This window comes from Lissotriton helveticus, chromosome 1_1 (genome assembly GCF_964261635.1).
Source record: "Lissotriton helveticus chromosome 1_1, aLisHel1.1, whole genome shotgun sequence".
NCBI lineage: Eukaryota > Metazoa > Chordata > Amphibia > Caudata > Salamandridae > Lissotriton > Lissotriton helveticus.
The window spans coordinates 826,916,406-826,940,552 of record NC_136057.1 but is presented as its reverse complement, the minus strand read 5'-3'; the positions used below and the strand labels follow the sequence as shown (position 1 = coordinate 826,940,552).

Genomic DNA, 24,147 nt, shown 5'->3' with positions numbered 1-24,147 from the left:
CAATGCGCAGAGCCTATTGGGATAATAGGAACTACACTACAATGTGCCAGACAAAGCCGTTAGGTCTCGCCTGTGTGAGCCATTATAAATGGCAATGGTTTTCAGCAACGCTTCACAGCATCAGTGATTCAATGCAGGGTGGCTAAAGTAAAAAAATAATAATACGAAAGCCTTCGACATGGCCACCTGTGTATATTTATAGGCACACGCACCATACATGTGAGCCCCTACAAAATTACGTGTTGCTTTAAAAACCTTTTCATTACTGATCCAAGTTGTACCAGGTAACTAAAAAAATGACTGTTCAAAGGTGTGTTTTTTTTGTAAGTGAACAGGAGGGTGGGGGGTACTGCAGAAAGACTGTAGGGACACAGGATCAACAGATGGAGAGAGCTGAAGGGGACACAAAAGCAAGAGTGGAAAGGAAGGAGAAAAAGCAATTCAAGGATTGGTGGAAAGCAACACGGAGGCCGCTTGTGGGGAAGCAATGGGGAGAAGCACATGGGCGAGCTCAAGAAAGAGGAGGGCAAAACAGAGGAGCTTTCCCCAAACAGAGTACTGTGGGGACTTGCCCCCTTGTGTAATTTGTCAATGCTCTACACAGAGTGAACTGGGCAGGAGCAGTGACGGGACAGAGGAGGCGACAGGAAAGGAGAGGTGATGGAGCAAGAGAGGTGACCGGGCAGGAGAAGTAATGGGCAGGAGAAGTGACGGGCAGGAGAAGTGACGGGGCAGGAGAAGTGACGGGGCAGGAGCAGTGCCGGGACAGGAGCAGTGACGGGGTAGGAGAAGTGGCGGGGCAGGAGAAGTGACGGGGCAGGAGAAGTGACGGGGCAGGAGAAGTGGCAGGGCAGGAGAAGTGACAAGGCAGGAGAAGTGACAGGGCAGGAGCAGTGACAGGGCAGGAGAAGTGACAGGGCAGGAGAAGTGACGGGGCAGGAGAAGTGATGGGGCAGGAGAAGTAAAGGGGCAGGAGAAGTAACGGGCAGGAGAAGTGACAAGGCAGGAGAAGTGACGGGGCAGGAGAAGTGACGGGGCAGGAGAAGTAAAGGGGCAGGAGAATTGACTGGGAAGGAGCGGTGACTGGGCAAGAGCAGTGACGGGACAGGAGAGGCGACAGGAAAGGAGAGGTTTCGGGGCAGGAGAAGTGACAGGGCAGGAGCAGTGATTTGTCATGAGCAGGAGGCGTAACCGGGCAGGAGCAGTGAACGGATAGGGGCAGTGAACGGAGAGGAGCAGTGAACGGGGCAGGCAAAGTGATGGGGCAGGAGCGGTGATCGGGCAGGAGTGCTGAACGGGCAGGAGCGGTGAACGGGCAGGAGCGGTGATGGGGCAGGGTTCTTACCGATCGAATTGGCCGGAGTCTCGGATGGATGAGGTTTGATAATAAAGCCTCGGCTGTTGAACTTACCTTTCCAGTGTCTTTGCCTCATTACACTGGCAACGATCACGTGTGGAGGAAGGATCAATCAATCCCAACATCGAGAGGCTGAAAGGAAGAACGGAACAGGCTGTTTAAGCACTATGAAAAAAAAACGAAAGGGAGCAGCGTTGCGGAGAAGTGGAAACCGCTCTACTACAAAGCGGATGACAGCGGGCGTGGTGCGGAGCACTCCAAATCAGATTCAGGTAAACAGAGACTTTGGCAGTGCAAGAGGAGGAAAATCGCTGTCTGCTGAAATGCAGAGCTCGTCTGCGGTTCACATCAGGTGACGCGTACATTCAGCCTGGATGTAAGTGAGCTCTACCAGCCACAGAAAAAAGGGCGAGCGCTAATTTTTTTAGCAGCGTCAGGAAACAAAGCTCAATCTCAATAAAAAGAAACATGCTGTTTTTATCGTGGAACATGCTGTCTTCGTTGTGTCCACACATGGAAATTATGTTTATTCGCAGGAGCTACAGAGGATTGGTAATTTAAGAATATTATCAGTATCAGGCTTGCCACCACTGTGACAAGCCCACCTTTGAGAACTTTGTTGTGTGATTTAATTCTTCTTGTCAACATTTAAGGATTCTAAGAAACAGAAGGACTCTTTTATTGGAAAAGACACAAAGTAGTTGGGCTGCAACTGATATTTAAATATTAAGTGAACTTGAATAAAAAATAAAAAAAAGAGAATGCAAAATGTAACTGCACCTCTTTTTTTTCTGAGCTCCCGGTGAAGTGTCAGAAATGGACGAAGATATTTGAGAATTATACAAGGGTTTGTGGAGAGGAAACAGGCACTTTTGCTCCACTGTTTAGGTGGCATGGGGCAGGAGGTGTTAGATAATTTGCCTCAATTCAGCCCTGCGAGTCAAAGAGGGTTAAATGAATATGAAGTATGTATTAAGCAGTTAGAGGGTGCATGTTATTTCAGTACTCTAGACCTAGCTTCAGCATATCACCAGGTGCCGCCGGATTAGAGTTCACAGAAGCTGACCACGTTCATTACTCCTATGGGAGCATTTACGTTTTTAAGGATGCCCTTCGGATTGGTTTCACCGGTCTCCGTGTTTCAGAGAGTTATGGGTTATGTGGTCAAGGGAAACTCGGGTGTCAGGTGTTATCAGCATGATCTATTGATGTATGGTAAAAGCATTGAAGAGCATGATTGCAGAGTAGCGAAGGTGTTAGAGAGACTACTTAAGGCTGGTTTGACTCTACGTCTTGACAAATATAGATTTGGGGTGACTGAGATGGATCATCTTGGTCACCACATATCCGGCAGCGGTGTCAAACCGAAAAAGAGTTGGTTGACACCATTGCCAATCTAAAGAATCCATGTTCGAAGGAGGAGCTTACGTCGTTCTTGGGCATGGCTGAGTTTTACAGCAAGTTTATAAGAAATTAGGCGGATAAAACTTGCCATCTCAGAAGCTTGTTGTGTAAAAAAACTGAGTTTGTTTGGGATGCGGCGGGCAAGGAAGAATTCGCAAAAGTTAAGATGGATCTCAAGGGTGCTCCTGATTTACAGGCTTTCAAACCAGGTGATTTGACATACATCATAACAGATGCAAGTAAGAAGGGACTAGGAGCCTTGCTGGTCCAGAAGAGGGATGGTCAAGAGCATTTGGTCGCTTATGCTTCAAGATGTCTAGGAGTTTTCAGTGAAAGAGGTGCGTGCCATCTTGTGGGAATTGAATACATTCAAGAAATTTGTCTGAGGTACCCCCTTTATTGTCAGGGCAGATCACGAGTCCCTGAAAGAAATTGTTGAAAAAATGGTTTGGACTCAATTTCTTCTAGGATCAGGAGATGGATTGTCGCTCTACAGTAATTTGATATTGTCATGGAATATATCCCTAGAGCTAGCAATGTTTCGGCTGATTGTCTTTCATGTTTGGTTGACACTGTGGAATGTGGAGATTTAAAGAGAGATGATGATCTGGTGGACGATTCTGATGTGAAAGTGTGTGAAATCAATTTAGGAGCTATTAAAGAGGATGAATGGAAGGAGGAGATAAAGAAGGATCCTGAAATGTTGAGAGTGATGGAATTGATTATACAAGATAAAGGGAACAAGCTTGAGAAACCTTGGTTGTTGGTGTGTGATGAGTTAGCCATTAAAAACGACATTCTAACTAGAGGGACGATGTTAGTTCCTCTGGGGAGTCTGAGGAACAACATTGTTCAAATGGCTCACAAGGGCACATGGGTATTTGTAAAACCACAAAAAGTTTTAGACAAGATTTTTGGTGGCCAGGATCTCATGGTGGAACGGGTGGTGCATGATTGTATCCCCTGTTATTTGAGCGACAACATTCTCAAGCCCAGACAATCTCCCATGGTTTGTAGGAAGTTATCCATGTGTCCTTGGGATGAAGTAGCCATTAATATTGTTGGTCCTCTTCATGGTGAACATCAGACTCCGTATTTAATAGTACTGCTTGATTTGTACTCACGTTGGATTGAAGTGAGCTATGTGCGTGACATCACGACACAGTCTGTAATTAAGTTTTTGTGGATGCATTTTTCAGGTGAGAAAGCTTTCCAGGTTCATTGTTATCTGACAATGGTACGCAATTTTGTTCGTGTGAAATGGAGGAGTATTTGGTAAAGTGTGAAATTAAACACAAAAGGACCTCTCTTTATCATCCCAAGACCAATGTTTCCATTGAAAGGTTGAGCAAAACCTTGAAGGAAAGTATCCAACTGGCAAGGGTCAACAGTTTGAATTGGAGGGATGAGTTGCAAAATAGGATTTCAGCTTACAGGTTTACATCACACTCCTCGATTGGGAAGACCCCTTTTGAGTTATTCAAAGTTAGATCTCCCAGTACCATAATCGGTCCGGGGTGGATGATTCTGAACAAAGGATTTAAAGAGAAGGACATTGGTCAGTGGAGGGAAAAAGAATTGGTCTTGCAAATGAAAAGGAAGGTTTATTTTGACTTTCATAAATTGGCTAAAATAGCTGAATTCAAAGTTGGTGACAAAGTTACAATTAAAGCACCAGTGGGCTGTCAAAACTGGTCCAAGTTCACTTGTGAAAAGACTGTGGTGAAATTGTTCAACAATGCTGTGAAAACCAATGATGGTTGTATCTGGAATCACAGCCTTGTAGTTCATGTAAGGCCAAGAAAAGATGGTGTTTGTGAGAAAAAAAATTCTGCTGGGACTTCTTCTCGTAAGGAGTGTTTGGCACCCACATGTAAAAGCGTCAGATCTTGCAATATTCCAGTTTTACAAAGATTTTGAAGTTGTAATTACAGTGTTTTTCTAGGTTCCTCTCCCAGTATTAATTTTGTTTTTGTGTTATAAGGGAGGAAAGGGTTTGGGATTCTACTGACATGTTCTTACTTTGGGATTCTTCCTGAATTGTACTTCAAATGTAGAAGGGAAGATGGGTGTGGTTTCTACTGTAATTTATTTCAAATCTAAAGAGGAAGAAGTGTGATGTGGCTTGGTTCCATGTTCCTGCATGGAGCGTTGTGGTTGCAGGGTTCTTACCGAGCGAGTTGGCCAGAATCTCGGATGGATGGGTTTTGATAATAAAGCCTCAGCTGTTGAACTTACCTTTCCAGTGTCTTTACTTCATTACAAGGAGCATAGCCAGGTCTCCACAATTAGACTCGTCACATTATGGACTGAGCTCCAACAGGCATGATTTAGGACTGTGTAGGTTCCACTTCAGTCAGTCGGATCACTTGAGGAATAATTTTTTTCCAGTAACCCTGACTCGCTAGACACTCGCCTAGGCTTCTCTCCACTTGTTCCTGAATATCCCTAGGGTCTGTGTCTGCGTGCCACTGAGTGCTTGGTATAAATGCATTGCCATGTGCCATCTGCCTTCTCCTTGTTAATATTCTTTGCAGTACCCCTTCTGTGTCTGGCTCCTAAGTGGAGTTACTTCAATCCTGTGCTGCTGCTTCACATAGAGTGACATGTGGAATTGTGCCAGTATTTTGTTTTCCTTCTTAAGTTATGCAAATGACCTGAGTCTCCGTGGATATGATTTCCATACCTATAAATGTGGTTAGACATCGCAGAGGTAATTCTGGGGAATACACGCTGCGTTTTCTTTTGTACAGGTACTTGGTTCAGCTGTATTTGGCTGTCTCCATTAATATAATGGGGCAACCCAGTGACCCTCAGAACCTGGGTGAATAATGACAAACAAAAACTGGTTCTGTCGGGGAAACAACAATTTCTTAGCTGTAAAGACTATTCTCTAATAACTTTTCTCACTCAGTCACAGAAAATAGAATCAGAAAACCACACACCACACGATTTTTGAAGCGAGAAAAGAATTCTTATTTATCAATCTCGTTACGGCAATTAATTTCAACAGTTAAAAGGACGGTTGTCCGTGCAATAAATGTCAAAACACAAAAATACACAATTGAAATGCAAGTGAACAAGTGATTAGGGTGTATTATACAGTGAAACAAATTTTCCAACACAAAAAAATATTAAATGAAGTAACGGTCCAAGAATGTAGTCAATGTCCACAAACAGTATAATTATTTATATTTTTCTGCTGTGTTTTTAACTGGTCCTTGTGTTGTAAAATTTGTTTCACTGTATAATACACCCTAATCACTTGTTCACTTGCATTTCAATTGTGTATTTTTGTGTTTTGACATTTATTGCACGGACAACCGTCCTTTTAACTGTTGAAATTAATTGCCGTAACGAGATTGATAAATAAGAATTCTTTTCTCGCTTCAAAAATCGTGTGGTGTGTGGTTTTCTGATTCTATTTTCTGTGACTGAGTGAGAAAAGTTATTAGAGAATAGTCTTTACAGCTAAGAAATTGTTGTTTCCCCGACAGAACCAGTTTTTGTTTGTATTTGGCTGTCTGTCGCAATACAGAATGTGGCAGGAATCATTTTTGAAGAAATTCGTCCACTGGGGTGCTACCTAATATCGCCTGCACAAATCCTGCATGTGGACTTTCTTTCAGTTCAGCCATTCTTCCACCCACTGGAGTTACCCCACAAAACAATCTGAAATTCGGTCACCCCAAGACCGCGCCTGTCAACATGTAAACAAAGCTTTTGTAGTGCTTCCATACATCGGTGAGCCCCATGTCAGCTCACTAATCAGTACATTATTTAGGTCTCCAAAGAAGGTTCTAGTATTATCAGTATATTTGAAAAAACGACGTGTAGCATGAAGGCAAAAGTTTCTATTTTGAGAGCGCTACCTGTTCCTGAATAGATAATGGTAATTTTTCCTGGTCACATCTTGTATGTCTGTTAGGCAATAGTCTGTTCACCTCCTTCTTTCAGCGGGTAAAGGCATGACTTAGTCCTATAGACCATCAGGCCAAAGGCCCTCTCTGATTCTCCAAACCTCCTCAAATTCTGGTGGTAGGCTGTCTGATACATCATGTAGAACAGCAGGATGTTATTGGCATATAAAGAGAATACGTGCATGTGACCCTTAATATCCTATCCCAGCTGCACCCCGTCACACCTAATAAGATTAGCTAGTTGCACCGTGGCCAGTGCAAACAACAGTGGGGTTAAGGGACTCCGATATCCAGACCCCCTTTTCATCTGCCATGAGTCTGCAACTGACTTTCCTACTTTGACTCAGACCTTTGGATTTGTTTACAGTAGTCAGATCCATTCTTGAAGCTCCGTACTTCATGACCCTCATACAAGTACCCCCAGTCGAGCATATCAAGTTAGTTCTTTATATTTATGGAAGCCACCACTGCTTTTGTAAGCTCGACTGGTGTACCTTCCATCACATGAAGAAGTCTGTGGATGTTGGGTAAAGTGCTCCTCACGAAGATGAACCCACTTTGGTTTGGAAATATCAGATTCCGGAGCAGTCTTTGTATTCTATTTATTATCATTTTTCCAAATATATTGCAGTCTAAGATTAGCATCGACAGTGGTCGATATGAGGTGCAATTGAGGGGGTTACAGCCCTCCTTCCGGAGAAATACAATATCCACTTCTCGCATCACTGGGGAAAGTGCACCTCTTTCTCTGTTTAGATCCATCCTAATTAAATACTTTGATAAGTGGGCTTGGTTTATTTTCAAGGAACTCTGATGGCTGTCACTTTCAGGTGTTTAGCATATGGCTCGCATATGTGTAGCTACTTTTATGTCTTCCAACAAGATCAATGTTTCCATATCAATTCCTTGGTCAAAGGTCAGCTTTTGTGAGCTTGCGTTGTTTGTGTATGCTTCTAGACATAAGGGTTCTTATTTCTAACAGGTTTTAATGCGTAGCTGTTTGCGCCATGAGACAAATGCCTCATTTATGTCAGTTTGGGTATATACAAGGTGTCCATTGGCATGCTTGATAGTGGTAATGGTATTGTGTTACATGTCTGTGTGCACCAATCTTGCGAGCAGCGTGCCTGCTTTATTGCTTCTGTATACCTTTGGGTTAGTATTCATTTTGCAGTCCCAGTCTAATGCATAGGTCATATTGCGCCCCTTCCTATGTGTTAGTTCCTGTCTTTTTGTTTAGGATCCCAAAGCTTCATTTTCTAATTGTTTTAATTCTGTTCTACCCTGTGTAGTTGGTCATGCAATATCGCCACACTACAATAAAACGTCTTGTTGCACATCCCACTGATGTTGACCTTGAAGGTCTTCCACTCTATTCGAGCATCTCTGGTAGAGTATGTTATCTCTTCTGTGATTGTGTTTCCATACAATGCATCTTCCAGGGCTGGTTGCAACCACCTGGTAGGATTCCTTTCTGCATTTATACCACACTACCAGCAGTTGTTTGTGGTCTGACAGTATTTTGGTGAGGTATTCCATTCTCGGCTCCAACCCTCGAAGATGCGGTGTTGTGAAAAATATGTTGTAAGAAATGAAAATTATTTAGGTGATGTCTCTTCAGATTTTTGCACCTCCTGCTTTTCTAGCTTTAGAACTGGTTACACTGTATGCCTCATAGCCAACAGTAACATTCTCATGCTCCTCCTTCAAACATGATTTAATTGGTTTATTCCTAATTGGCACATTTAACTTGACTGTAAGTCTCTGTTATATGGTGTAGAAAGTGCGCACTGGGCCTGGAATTGAAATGCCGCATGTGAACTGCAGCACTTATTGTGCCATCCACTACAATGGCACGGCAAACATGACTTCACGCCTACCCTGCATAGCCTGACTATTGCAGTTTTAAAATCTGCAGTATGACTTGTCAAAAAAACCTTGTTTGATGGGTGAAATATTTCCTTAAAGATAATATTAAGTCCAATATGTATGCCTTGTAGCCCACAAGACATGGCGCATGATATTTTAAAGTAGGTTGTGTAGTACTTTAGTTCAAAATAATTTTATTGAATTTTTCAAAAAAAGAATGACATAAATAGACAATACAAAAAGGCATAACATAGCAATAAAATTCCTTACAGTGATTATCAAAAGGTATGTTCACTGTAAGAAGCTCCGGCTGCCCCTCCCATAGACAATAAGGGGAAGCAAATTACATATCAAGTGCCTAGATTAATGGCAAAGGTGTGTTTTTAATATATGGCACGGAAAAGTAACTTTCAGAAAGTAACTTACTCCCTGACTGAAGCTCCTGTCGGCTAATCTGCATTAGCTGTCCAGCAGTAGCCCAATGAGTGATTAGCCCTGATGAGGTGTGAAAACGTAATGTACTTAAAAAGGGGCCTCCTCTGTTACAAGCATATGTTTGGCGACACCTGTAAAGTCCCAATTATTTGCCCTTCAGTTCGGCATGCACCAAAACCAGGTGGGGTAAGCTGCCCCCAGAACTAGTTTGAAGCGACAACAGAGAAAGGGACAGCACATTACTCTGGCCACACCCTTTGTTGGGTAAACAGACTCTGCACACGAGGAGAAGGTTTTCTCCCTCTTGGATTTTTAGAGTGAAAGGACCTTTGGGATTGTTACCAACCTGACCTAACCAGGCCTCTGCTGGTGGCCTGGAGAGAGGCCTGACCCCAAGGTGTTGTTCCTGAGGACCTGGGAGTCTTGGCTGTGTCCAACTGAACTTCTCCTACCACCCCTGAAAGCCTGTGACTTGGAACATTTTAGAACTTCCAGAACTCTGGAGGACCGGGACAAGCCTCCTCAGCCAATCCGCCCAAGGCGTATCCTTGTTGGGCTAAGAAATCAGGGTTATCCTGCTCATAGCTTCCTCCTAACAAACAATCTGGTTCAGAAGATCCTCAGTGAAAAGGTAACCCCTCTCATGGAACCCAGTGTGGCATACAGACGCAGCTCTGCCCCACTGGAGGTTTTCGATCTCTAGCTTTTCCCGCCAAAACCACAAGCTTTAGCGGGACCTTGCCCAACGTCTTTCTGACTTTGTGAATAATTCCTCTGATTCAGCCTGCTGCTTTGGCCCGCTGAAGGCTCTCCTTCAATATTTCTCTGTAGTAGGGACCCCCTTTGCCAGGGTGGGGATGCACATTGTTTGACCCCTTGATTCCTAAGCCAGCCCTAGAGAACAGGTGTTCATGTTGATGGACTATGCCATCCAGTACCCTGAGGCCATACCCCTCAGGACGATGACTGCACTGGTGGTAGTCAGGACACTGATGGGAATATTTATCAGAGCAGTATTCCCCAAGGATGTAGTGTCTTACTAGAGAACACACTTCATGTGAGCATACTTGAAATCCATGCACAAGTTCTCCATGCGCTGTCATCCCCAAACCATTGGTCTTGTTGAAAGATTCAACAAGACCCTGAATGGCCTGATAATGGAGCTCCCTGAGCCCTTGAATTGTAGGTAGGATGTCTAATTACCATGCCTCGTGTTTCCCTTAATGGAGGTGCCACAGAAGGGAAATGGCTTCCAGAAAAAAGCCTAAGTCCCAAGGTAAAGCCTCTAACCAGTCAAACTTGGTGTATCCCACCTGTGCTCCATTGGCAGTTCGCCCATAGGGGGCGAGGGGAGTCGACCCTCTAACAAATGGCCCAGATGTACTTCATCTCTAATTACTTGCTGTCATGATGTTACACTTTGCAGGAAAACGATTGTTGGTTTTCGAAATAAAGTGCAACATCATGCCAGCACCAATGGGGGCTCCGCTGTCTGTTTCCAACTGCTCATGTGTCAGGCGGAGACTTCTTCAGCCCACCTTGCACATTCACAGTACATAGCAGACATGAAGCACTTGCCTCGGGCAGTGCAGCATGTCTGCTAATGAGGCTTTGGTGGGGCTTGTCACTCTTTATCCCGATATCCTATCGAATGGCAGGATAGAGAAGGACGGCTCGCATCCAGCCCTATTCTGCCATATGATATGATACCTGCGTTCCAGGCCAGGAAAAGCAAATAGCTTCCGCTTGTTTAAACTTTAGACTGCCGTAATTAGTGGGAGGCAAAAACATGGAGAAAGAACCACAGTTCGAATGCGATCCCCGAGGTAAAATAACTTTTATTTGAGCACATGCATGATTGTGATTGTAGGAAGTGTGATATGCGCAGCGCGGGTGTAGATAATTAGCGTGGTGGCTGCAATTAACGAGGTACACTGTGTATTTGGTCAACCACGTAGTCCTTACTGCTGGAGCCGGGCCATGCCTCTTTATTTATAGCCGGCGCGTGACGACACGCGCCAGCGCTAACGTGATGCCTCCGAGTGCGGGTAGACTGCAACGCTACCCCACCGGAGGACATTGCATTCCTTTCAACCTTTATTAAACTATAACAAAACATTGAACGTGTAGATCTGTTACCAGTCACTGTCCGCTGCGAGTCCTTGGTTCATCACACCATGAACCCTGCTAGGCGGGAGCCAAATTGCTTCTCAAGCCATATCTGGAATGTTCTCCCCGTGAGGATGGTAGGGACGGGGCAACTTCCTGCGATACCCAGCCCTCTAGAGATCTCGCTGGGGAACCTGGCAGTCCTCTGTCTAGAGTTCCGAACAGCAATAGGGTGCCTCAGTCAGATTCATCCGGATCTTCCATGGGGATCGTCCCTTGGTCACCATCCATTTCTTCCTCCCCTGGCTGTTGACTTGGTCTTGCATCTGTATTGTCCGATATCAGCTGGTCAGGCGTTCCGGCATGTACCTTTTTAAAGAAAGATATGTTGCGTGTGAGTTCTTCGGTTCCTCTCTGGGCTGTTATCATCGTGCCGGTTCGACGGTTCACTGTCCATGGCCGTTGTTCAAAGGGAAGCCGGAATTTTCTTCCTGGGTACCTGTCCTTGACATAGACCCTGTCTCTAACATGAATGGTCGACGCTTTTGCTCGACGGTCGACACTGGCTTGGTCATTGGCACTGGTCCTGTTGGCTAGGACCTTTGCTGTGTCAATCTGAGAAGGGGTCCAGTTTGGGTGATGAGGGATGGTGTCTCGCACCACTCGGCCCATGCTTGCTGGGCCCAGGGCCGCCTCAGTCGTGAGGTGGGGCGTCAAACTGTATTCTCTCAAGAAACTGTATACGGCTCTCTCTAGGGGCACTCCGTCAGCATGCGCAGTAAGTATCACCTTGTTGAGAGAGCGCATGAATCTCTCTACTTCCCCATTTGTTTGGGGCGAGCGCTGGGTCACTTTTCGGTGTTGAATGCCCCAGGCCTTGAGATAGTCTGCTAATTCTTGTCCCTGGAAAGGTGGACCGTTAGCAGTTCTCACCACCTCGAAGATTCCATGATTTGCAATGGTTTTCTCTATTTTGGTAATCACCTCTGTGGCTGTCTGACTACCTATGATTTCAATCTCGGGGTACTTTGTGCAGTCATCGATAATCACAAGGGCGTAGCGCCCATCCAGGAGATGCCCAAAGTCAACACTAACGCACCTCCATGGCCTTAGGGGGTTGTCTTCAGTGATGACAGGGTGAGGAAGATCCGGTTAGCCTGATACCTGGCACCATGAGCACGTTCTGACTGTCTGCTTGACCATTGGGTCCATCCCAGGGAACCACACCTTGGCTCTCAGCCGACTCTTCATTTTTACCGTGCCTTGGTGTCCTCTGTGCGCGAGGTCCACGTCTTCTTGAGCCAGGCTTGATGGGATCACCAGTCACGGACCTCTGAGTAGGCAGCCGCTGCTGACGACCGAAAGTTCATCCTTGATCCGCACGATTGACTCCAGGATGGTCTTCAGTTGTGGCGTCCGTCTGGTCATAGTGGACTGAATGGGGTGCCAGTTGTTTGCTTGAACTGCAGCAATGGCCAGTTGCAGGCATTCATCATTCTGGGTGGCTTCCACAATAGCTTCAAGGCTCATCGGAAGTGGTCTGGATCTTTCCGCTACGAGTCGAACGTATTCTTCAGTGTCCTCGGCATCCTCTTCTTCTGCTTTAGTTGCGGCCCTCAGATGTCTCCATAGGTAGTCCGCAGGGTTGGACGAGCCTGGCTTGTATTCCACTCGGTAGTCATACCCCTTCAGTTGAAGGATACATTTTTCAATCATCGGGGGTGGCTTGGATGCTGACCCTTGAAACAGGGGGATGAGGGGCTTGTGGTCGGTGGAGACTGTGAATGGAAGGCCATACACCTAAACATGGAAGTGCCGGCAGGGCCAATGGATAGCAATTGCTGCTCATTCTATCTGCGAGTATCGCGGTTCCGTGTCAGTCAGGGAGCGGCTCGCGTATGCAATCGGGACTCACTCCTCATTGCCTTGTAACTGCGAGAGCATGGCTCCTAGCCAATAGGGACTGGCGTCAATGGCGACATTGGTGGGCCGGGCCGGGTCGAAGTACGACAGTGTGGTGTCTGCTGACAGGGCTGCTTTGGTGTCCTTAAAAGTTTGCTCCTGGTTAGGGCCCCACTGCCATGTGGTGGTGGACTTCGTCAGTTCCCTGAGGGGCTTTGTGAAGTTAGATAAGTCTGGGACAAACCGCCCACAAAAGTTTACCATCCCTAGGAAACTCCTTACTTCTGAGATGTTGGAGGGTGCTGGACATCCCACACCTTGTCGGGGTCAGGGGCCACTCCTTTGTCAGAAAATGTATAGCCAAAGAAGCTGATCTTGTTCTTTAAGAACTGGCACTTTTCTTTGTGCAGGACTCTTTGATCCTTTGGAGAACACTGCGAAGTCGACGGTGGTGGTCCTCCATTGATGATGCGTATATCAACAGGTCGTCACTTACGTTTAAAACCCCCGGGAGCCCGCTGAGGACTGGAACACCTCCACGGCACTCGAGATCCCGAAATTGAGGCGTCGGTATCTCCGGAGGCCGACGTGTGTAGAGAAAGTAGTGATGTATCGAGAGTCCGGGTGTTATGGCAGTAGGTGATAGCCGGACCGTAGGTCCATCTTCGAAAACCACACTGTGCCGTTCAGTTCCCCCCAGGATGTTGTTGATTGTAGGGGTTAGGTGGCGTTCCCTTTTTACAGCAGCATTTGGCAGGTGCATGTTGATACAGATGCTACCTGCCCTGCCTGTGCCTCAGTGGCACCGGTTGGACTGACGGGTCAATGTGGAGAGAGACTTCTTTCCCTTTCAGGCATCCAATGCCCTTGAAGACGTCTTCAAACTCTTTCATGATGGCCTCTAGTTCCTCCTTTTGTACCGCCAAGGCAAAGATCAGTTTCAGCTCTTCCTCTATCTGTCCGCTTATCAGCATTCCACTTCCTTCTTTGGTCACATACACTGTGGTGGGGATCTTGAGGTCCTGGTGCCAAAGCTCCATTTTGAAATATTATAGGAGTGGGTTGGGTGTCTTCTGTCTGTAGGCAAATACCCTGATGTTTGCTTCGCATAAATGTGGGCGTGGACTTAGTAGGTTGTATACATTGGCAGCCATCAGTTCAATCGAGGCCCCTGTGTCTATGGTGGCTCTCACATCCTGGTGGTGGATCTTGAGTCTGCACCTTGTAAGTCATTGTCTCTTCCGTCGTGGTTGGTCTACCGCGAATACATAATGGACCGGGTAGTCTCCCGTTTCATCGCCAATGTCTTTACTGTCTTGTGCTTCAGCCACTGTCTGTGCTGCTTCTTTCTGTGTTTTTAATGACCGGCATACTGCTGTAAAATGGTTCATCCCCCCGCAAGCTGTGCACCGCTTCCCTCTCGCCGGGCAGTCCTGCATGCGATGGGGTGTGCCTCCACAGTAGCCGCATTCCTTCTTCTTGTCTTGCCGTCTTTTCCCTGGGTTTCGGCGTGATTTGGGTCTCACCACGTTCGCCTTCTCCAGCACGTTGACTTGTTCCGTCTTGATGGGTCGGTGGAGGGCAGCCTCCATATGGGATGCTCTGGCCTGCGACAGTTCTTTTGACCGGCCCAGGGTGAGGATATCAGCTAAGGATTTGCCTGACTCCTGATGGATGTTCACTCTGAGGTTGGACGAGTAGCATCCCTGTATTATTTGACCTCGGATCTCATCTTAAAATCCACACGTGCTGGCCAGTTCTTTCAAATGCCCGTGGAATGCGTCCAATAACTCTTCCGCTTCCTGCTTGGCCTGGCGAAAGATGAACCTTTCGTAGTCCCTGTTCACCATCGGCTCGAAGTGCGCATTTAGGGTGTTGAGCAGCATCACATACGTTTTGGGTGTGGCCTCCGTTAGTGTTTTGTAAGTGCGGTGTATGTCCAAGCCCCCTAGATGGAGGAGTAGGGCTCTGCGCCTGTCCCGAGCTATACCTGCCCCTTCAAAATAGATCTGGAGAGAGTCGGTCCAGTCCCTCCATCACGGGGCGAGGGATGAGGGGGCGCCATCCACCACAAAGGGCTCAATGGCTCAAATGGATGCCATCCTGACGCAGACGCGGTCCCATCTCGAGGCACGTGCACTGCCTTCCTCCTGGGCATAGTGGCAGCTGCCTGGCCGAGAGTGACGGTGGCACAGTTGGGCTCCTCCCTTGTGTTCTGTGGGTGCTTGGCCTCACTGTGATACCCACCTCTCCTTGGGTGCTGGGGTACTCATGTGCGTGGGCTCTGACAGAGGGGGTCAAGAGAAGGCTCTTCGTCCACTCAGGCACTCCCACATAGCTGCAATGCCCAGATAAAAGGCTCAAACTCCTCCAGGAATCGAGCACACTAATTGCAGCACTTGGGGCTCGTTACCGCCTTGTTGCCAGTGTGATATGTGTAGATAATTAGCGCGGTGGCCGCAATTAACAAGGGACAAAGTATTTGGTCAACCGCGTGGTCCAGACTGCTGGAGCCAGGCCACGCCTCTTTATTTATAGCCAGTGCGTGATGACATGCACCAGCACTAAAGTGATGCCTCAGAGCACGGGTAGACTGCAACGCTACCCCGCCGGAGGACATTACAGGGAGCAGGCTGGGACCTCCGAAGAACTGAGGGAGGAAAGAACCCTAAAACGTCATGTTTGAAAAAATGCATACATGAGAAAACCTACGAGCCAGGTTGTTGATATTATCGTGATATCAATTAATTGACAAGTTACCTGACTTTTGTTTTTATTTGCAAAAACGTTGTAATCATTGTGGTGCATGAATAATTTGTGTGAGTGAGTTTGCCTGTATGAGAGTCCATATGAGTATGCTTGAGCATGACTGCTTGTGTGTAGAAGTATATAGGCGCACATGTCTGCGTGTGGTGCACTTATTTGAGCGTGTGCCTTAGGTGAGTGCGTGTATGAGTTAATCAGTATTTCACCCTCAAGGAAACATCTTTCCTCTGTGCAATCTAGAATTAGCATATAGGATTTCTCTCACGAGGTGGAAGTGGTAAATTTGTGTAGCTCCGTTTTCGACTGCACTCTCTGATTGCTGTTGCATTTTGTTGCACCTGCAGGACAGCAGTTCAAAGCCTGAGAAAAGCACGTAAAGACAATTTGGAAGAGGCCTAATGCTGTTTCACTCCTTGCTAGGGACATGTGGGACCTTGGTCTGCGCAGGCACTCAAAACGGACGTGGATGGCATGTATGGAGTATGAGAGGTGCCCAAGCAGGAGTCGACACATGCCTCCCTACAGGGGCTTGCATTGCGAGATGTGCAGTGGAAATATTTTCCCATGCAAGGGAAAACAAGTACAAATGATATAGGTTATTGGTGGCAGTCTGTAATTTTAGAATGGAAATCTTTCCAATGTATAGATGGATAATGTTAATGTAGCCTCTCGTGTTAATGTATTATTTTTAAGTGACAGCAAATGGTGTTAAATTACACCTTGGAGATGAGACAACTTGAAAACCTTTGTTTTTTGTGGTTGTTTTTTTTTTTTTAAATAACTTAATACTTGTTCTTTTTAAGCAAACACTCTAGTAGTGACTAATTCTAATATCTGTGAATTACTGCAATATATGCATGGCCCAGGACGTAGTAACGGTAGTTGTAGCTGCAATAGTATCATATGTATTTTGATATTAAAAATAATTGTATCCATTTTCTGCAATCTTATTGTAATTTCCTGTTTGCACAGCAGGCTTTAACATGTTATTCTTGTTCCTATGTAAAGTTCCCTGGCGGCACTGTGCTTTTTGCACAGTGCACATCTTCACATTAAAATAAAATTAGCACCAAATTAGAAACACGCAGGAATAATTTTTGGAACGATTCCAAACTCTGATAGGGCTGAAAGCCTTCAAGCTCGCAAAGTCAGTGCAATGCATCTGGGCACTGCCACTGGGCAATTAAATGGATGGTCTCGGGGGGCTCGTCAGGGTTTACAACTTTGAATGTAAATATGCGCCTCACCACTTTTCAAATCCACCGTCCGCCACTGATGTTGAGAACCCGAAACATCACCACTTGTTCTGCTTTTACCTATTTAAACGTGTTACCTTCCCTCAGACAAGGAATTTTGATTCTTTAGGATACATGACTTGGATAGCAGACAGTCAACTGTTACTGTTTGGGGCGTACTTTTTGATTGGATATGTATATAATCTATTTTTGTTTGTCTGTATGGATACTGTTAGCCTCTGTTCTTTGTGTCTTGATCAAATGGAGATTATGACAGTAGGTTGTGTGAATAGGATATGCACGTAACCATAATAATATATATTAATACATTTTTGCAATAATACGTTCCAGGTGTACATTTTTACAGGCTACAACAGCGATTTGTAACCCGTGGCCCAGGGATACCTGGGGGTCCGTGAAGGCCACTTAGGGGCTTCGCAACTGCTTAGAAAATTAAATACTACTAAAAGATTTTTACAGTTTATTTAAACAAAGAAGGAACATTGAAAATTGAACATTTTAAAATGTTTTGTAAATGTGAAGGAATTTGAAATTGAAGGATAAAAAATGAGTTGATACATATTGTTTTGTGGGATTAGTGCAAGTGTATTAAACAGAATATAATATGGATGGTGGGTGGCATCAGTTGCATTAAGAAAAGTTCCAACCTTCGCACTGAAATTACAATTTAGATTGTTCTATATTTGTTTGTGAGTTAAATAAAATAGTTCCTCATTTGTGTTTTTTTTAATGAATGCTGTGTCTTACTTTTTGTGTATTTTTGTGCAATTCAAATAATTAAAATAACTTTAGATGGGGTCCCTGACTTTTAGTAATCACTCAGTGGGGTTCTCCAGATTCAAATAATGAATCTGAGGGGGTTTACTGGATTCCAGTAATTATTAAGTGGGGGTACACAGATGTTAAAAGGTTAAGAACCACTGACCCACAAGATTTTCCAATGTAGGGTGGTAGTTTCACCCACGCAGATTGTTTTCTAAAATGAGAGGAAACTGATAGTAAATGTATCCTTTGGTAGTTCTATAATATATTCACTGTCTTACCCATTTGTCTGGTGCTTTTTTGGATTTTCCCATATTGTTATACAAACTTTATAAATAAATAACAATAAAAAGCATGGCAATGTGGTATGATAAGCCAGAGAAATATCACAAGAGACAATAAATGAAAATAATGATATGAGATGCATTTATGCAATACATTTAACCAACCTTTCACTTCTATCAAATATATCAACATTCCTAGAAATATAACGATGTCACTGTGCAATACATTATAGTTGAGCTTAACTGTGCTGAAGGTAGGTATGAAACATAGGAAGTCCAAAATAAATGAGCCCACTCCTCGGAGTTGTTGAATTTTTAAAATCTTTAATGGTTGTTTTCCATGCCATCAAAAAGTATGGTATTAGCTGCGAGTATACAGTCCCCTCTTCAAATATTTTTCTGGTTTTAGCATCTCTAGAATGATTTAGGACTTGCCATCAGAGCAAGTGCTTCATAAACAGAGAGAGTGTGTGGGTTGCAAAGATTTGTTTTTCTTGTAAGATGCTCTGGTGGTTAGTCTTCATTCCCTCATCCACGCAAAAGATTACAGACGTAGCGGTTATATTTTTAGCGTTCCATGGTGGAATTGCCAATGCATTAGTCAATCTTTTGTATACAGCAAACCTGCTAATTGTCACTTCCTTCAGATAGTCACAATGATGCTAGGAATTTTCATCCACATTTTCCCACAGATCTCACAAAATTTGACTTTCAGCCTACAGTTCTTAGGCACATCCCAGACAGACTAATTATACAACTTTAGAGTATGTGAACGAGGACATTAGCAGGTATGTTCCTTTTCATGTAATGGCTGCATTGTATGAAAGTTGAAGTCCTACTAATTCCACAATCAGGCACTGGGCGACGTCCCCCTCCAGATAGCAGTTGGTTTGGGACTTTTATGTACATGTTGGCATTCGGGGAATGGAACCTCTGTGTTCTTTATTGTACAGTAATTGTAACGCTGCGGTTATTTCATTTAGATTCCATGTTCTTATTACTTATTTTCCTAAAATGTACTTCTCTTGTCTTGAATGAATGGAAATTTATAAAACGTTATGGAATAAGCCGAATAGGTTTGGGCAAGTTATTTATTTAGCAGAAAGGTAACGGAAAGTGCAGCATTTAGTGTGGGATAAACCAGAAAACAATTGGAGAAAGAGCAAAATTACTGACTGGAATCTGTTTCTGAAAGCAAGATGCAAAAAAGACAGGACTTGAAATCTAAATACAATTGTAAACAATACAAAGGGATTTGAACTGAATGTGTTCAATAACAGGAACACAGTACAGCTCTTGAAGATGTTTAGAAATTCTTTCACAGCTTGGAAGACCTAGGTATGGGATGCAAGATTTTGAATAAGCTATATACGTTCATGTACTTTGGGAGATCATAGAAGACCATATTGCTAGTGTCAATTTTTGAATAGACTAAATATTGAAAATTGTTTTCATAGAAGATAGAGGGAGGAGAGGACGAATTAAAATGAAGAATAGATAGCACGAGGCTGTTAATTTGGTTATTTGAACTGAAAATGAAGTCTGAGAATAAAAGATAATGCCCAAGTTGCGGACCGAAACAACTGGGTCTTGAGTGCGGGGGTGTGCTGCGGGTGGGGGGTTTGGGGGTGAGGCTGTGAGAAAGTAGCCTCCAGCATTTATTTACAAATACCAGGATCTACATTTTATTGAAGTTAATTTTAAGATGATGTAATGACTTCCAAATGGAGGATTAAAGTGCAGTAAGATGTCAAATATCAATGGGTTATCATTGGCATAGGTTCAAAATGAAAGTCATGCTTCCTGATCAATTGAGGTAATGGAATTATGTTTGCTCAACCCAAACTACCGCAGTCTTTCAGTGTGGATAGTGTGGGACACTTGTCAAAAGCTTCAGTTGAGGAGTTAATCAAGGTGGATGTCGCTGAGTACAGCAAATGGAGATAAATTAGCCAAAAGTTGAAAAATAAATCACAGGGTCAGTATTGGTCTTTTTAGATGAGTCAAGGCCCTTTTTCTCGAAAAAATTAAGTTGCCCCTAGGAGACTGTGATATTACATGTTTGGAAAGGAGGTGCTATGTTTAGATCTGATGCAGATGGAAAAATGCTGGGAGGACAACGATCCTAAGGGAAATGATTTGATCAGAAAGTTATAAAGAAGAGTGAATGAATAAATGCTTTACTTAGCAAATTTGTCAGTACTGAGAAGTTCGGTTTCTTTGTAGGTTGTTTTTCAGGCATTTCATTCTGGGTGGGTCGTTCCAGTAAGCATGCTTTTAGCATGACTTATTTTCTGTACTTCAGGCAGTATATCTGTGGGGTAGTAATCCAGATGTCACTGCGTGAAGCAAGACTTTTTCTTTTTTTGATTGCTATGTTTGTCTAGATAAGGAGTGTTTCATTTATGGTGATGATGGCTGAGCCCATGCCATCCAGATTTTCAGATTAACCACTGACAGTGTACATGAGATCCAATTTAGATTCATTATATGTAATTGCATTTTATCAGAATATCTTGAAAGTATTTGGAAATCGGGTGCTACCTGTCTAAATGAATGTATGTGATCATGCCGTGTGGGTGTTTGCCCATTTCCATTGGTGTATGTTGCCTTCACCACCAACTTTCATGTTTATTTGACGTAATGTTCACTTTCCAACTTTGATTTGATGTTTTTATGTCCCAGGCCATGTTTAACTTGTCATTAATCACATTTTGCTATTTTGCTAGATTCACCCTAGTGCTCTTTAGATAAGTATATCCAGTGGAAATATAAAATGGGAAATGTACTGGTTACATACAATTTAGATTGAAACTTTTAAACACCACTAGACACCAATAACAATTTCCACCATTTATCTAGAAATGTGTAGCACTTTTACAGATGTCCGAAATTTCTAAGCCAGTTACTTGATCCAGTGGAAAGCACCTGTAACTTGTGGCTTGAAATTTTCACGAGGGGCTTTAAATGCACAGTTTACATGTAGATGATGTTTTAGTGCAGAAAATATATCAACGGTCAACTAAAATAGTAGTAAATGAAATGAACCAGTGGTAATACTTCTAAAAAACAAACATAAACTACTTTTAAATTGCCAAGTAATATAACAGATTAGGAAGCATCAAATAAATGTCCAGAAACGAAAGGAAAATGCAATACATGATAATTCCCAGGAGTTAGAGAACAACTGTCATAGTTGTCTGCATTTCATAGTCTCGAATCGTACCCAGTGTTTGAAGATGACCTTATAAAATATCATTTTTGTGAACGTTTGTTTGACTCTACTCCATCTGTAACGTGGTTATATTATTTTAATGAGAGTCCATATTTGTTCTTCTTCCCCACTTCTATTCAATAGGATGGTACTGGGGCAATATGACTGTCGCGGAAGCCAAAGAGCGTTTACAGGATGCTCCGGAAGGGACCTTCTTATTGAGAGATAGCTCTCATGAAGAGTATCTTCTTACAATATCTGTTAAAACATCAGCGGGACCAACCAATCTGCGAATAGAATACAAGGAAGGCAAATTCCGATTGGATTCTATGATCTGCATCCGTTCCAGACTCAAACAGTTTGACAGCGTCGTTCAACTAGTTGAATATTATTTTGGTGTGTCAGAAAATAACCGAATGGAAGTTGAAAATCTTTCAAACAGAACAGTGCATCTATGGTTGACCAAGCCTCTTTATAATTCTAGTCCAACTCTGCAACATTTATGCAGGATAACTGTCAACAAATGTACTCAAAAGATCTGCGAACTGCCTTTACCTGTGAGGTTGAAAGATTACTTGGCAGAATACCGATACCAGGTGTAGGCATCGGCTTCACGTTTCTGGCATGTAATAGAATAGCTCTGAATGCTGGTATTTAAAGTAGATTAAAAAAATCTTGAACGTTCAGTAGTCCAAATATGTAAAAAGCTATACGCAAGTGTCACTTCATTTCAAAGAGAATGACTTTGGGACCTTTTTTGTGGGTGCAAGGTCAAGAACATTTGGTTGATTTTATAAAATGTTAAGTCGTTATCTATTTTTCTTTGTATGTATTTTGTACATATTCACGTGCCTAAAGTTGCTTTTCAGTTTTTTGTTGAAAAACCTCCATAAACCCTCAAGAGAATACCGGGATTATTACTTACACCTACATATATACTGGTTACCCATTTTTAATTGTCATTTCAGTTACAAAGCACAATAAAAATGCACAGTATTCAATTAGGAAATGAATTATTTGGGAAGAGGAAATCTGTATGGAATATAGTCATGCAAACTGAAATAAACTCTTAGTCCTTTATTAAGAGAACAACATATTCCAGTTTTCGATAGTTTTTTGTCATATAAATAACAATGATTTATTTGTGCTATTGTGTGCCCGATTCACAAAGCTGTTTGCAAACGTAAGTTCAACTACACTGTCTTCAAATGACTTGCTTCATAAGTGCAAATTCAGTGTTTGTATTTACAGAATTTGAATTTACACTCGTAAATCCATTCACACACACAAAATACTATATCGGCGTGATATAATATTCTGTGGGAGTAAAGTATGGGAATTGTCATGCTAATTTGCGGATACCTGACGAAGTCTGTGCAGACCCACAAAGCTTTGAGTTAGTGGGTATTCACCTACATTGTATTTTCTCAGCCCATTTACCTTTCAGGAAATAACCTGATATTTACATCTGATACTGGAAGTAGTAGACCTGTTTCCATTACATCTGATACTAGAAGTAGTAGACCTGTTTCCAGGATGGCAGTGGGCAAATAACAATCTCAAAATTGGTGAACGTTCAAAGGAAGGTGTTTCTGTATAGGGATACATATTTTCCCTGTAAAAAGGCCAAAATTATAATTTTCGAAATTCAAAATAGTGCACTATGTACAATTATGCCTGTTTAAATAATCTACTTGTGTGTACTCCTATAAACCAACTGTGAACGCTTGGTTTCCTTTGAGAAATGCAAAAACTCATAATTTTATCAGAAATGTTATCCGTGAATCAACAGGTATACATTTGAGAATTTCTTTGTGAATCGGGCCCTTTGTGTTTGTTTTATAAATTACAACTACTGAAGTTGACGAAAAACCCTGTGTCACCTACTACAGTTGTTCGTATTCTTTGTGTTTGTTCTACAGTGTAGAACAAAAAATACAGTTATTTTGTAAAACCAGGCGATAATCGTTAATTTAAAAATGTGTGTTTACAGCCACGACTACAAGTTGTCAATAAAAGATGAGCAGCCCAAAGTTGTTGTTTCACAATCTCAGTATATAATTTTGAGGTACATAAAGGAAAACAACTGTTAACCTCTACAGTAAATCCAAATAATAACATATTCAATTCTGAAGTCTACTATGCAATATCAAGCGAAAGGTTGCAAATTTAGATAGGCACAGAAACCAACGACGGTGTACTATAACTTTAAAATTGTTGACTGAAGTATGTTATACCAAAACAACCATGATAATCTGCCTTTGAAGTTGGAAGTACTATTACAGTTTTCAGAAAGGATCTCCTTTGTACTTGAGTAGTGCAGCTTTGGACGAGCTAACATATGCCCATGTAATGTTTCCCTAGAAGTGAATGGTTGTGATTCATTGTTTTGTTATTTACATATGACAAGGAGATAGCAGCACTCAAGATTCGAGTGAAAATGTTATTCTTTCGTGGAACATGTTAATGTGCTGGAAAGTGGGGTGATTTTGAAAATGCCCTTGGTTGAAATTATTGCTTCAAAAGTAGGACATTTTCTAAGGCCAATTTTGACTCTGTAAGTGATGTTTTCAGATAGAATATCTTTTACATGAGCTATGGATGGATTGATGTAAAAACTGTCCAGTTATAGGATAATCAGGCAGTACTTATGTTACTGTGAAATTATTATAAAGACATTATGTATTAAAAAAATACCATAATATTTGCTGTAACGAACAACTAAAGAGCTCCTTCCTGAAATTGTGTTGTAAATGCCTAGTATTCAGACCTTTGGGGCTATTCACTGGGGAGGGTTTTTGATAAGTTTGAGACCCCTCACCCTCCTTCCTGCTGGTGCACTCCACTCTTTGGGATTCTGCATGCAGAT

At 43.1% G+C, this 24,147-nt stretch overlaps 1 protein-coding gene across 1 annotated transcript in view; it reads left to right on the top strand.

The window, feature by feature from the left end:
• The window catches only part of SOCS2 (suppressor of cytokine signaling 2), a 316,203-nt gene extending 292,892 nt beyond the window's left edge, over positions 1 to 23,311 (top strand). Inside the window, exon 3 of the mRNA XM_078674543.1 lies at positions 21,423 to 23,311. Coding sequence (XP_078530669.1) covers positions 21,423 to 21,880 — 458 coding nt within the window. The 3' untranslated portion in view covers positions 21,881 to 23,311. The remainder of the gene's footprint in view (positions 1 to 21,422) is intronic.
• The last annotated feature ends 836 nt before the right edge of the window (positions 23,312 to 24,147 follow it).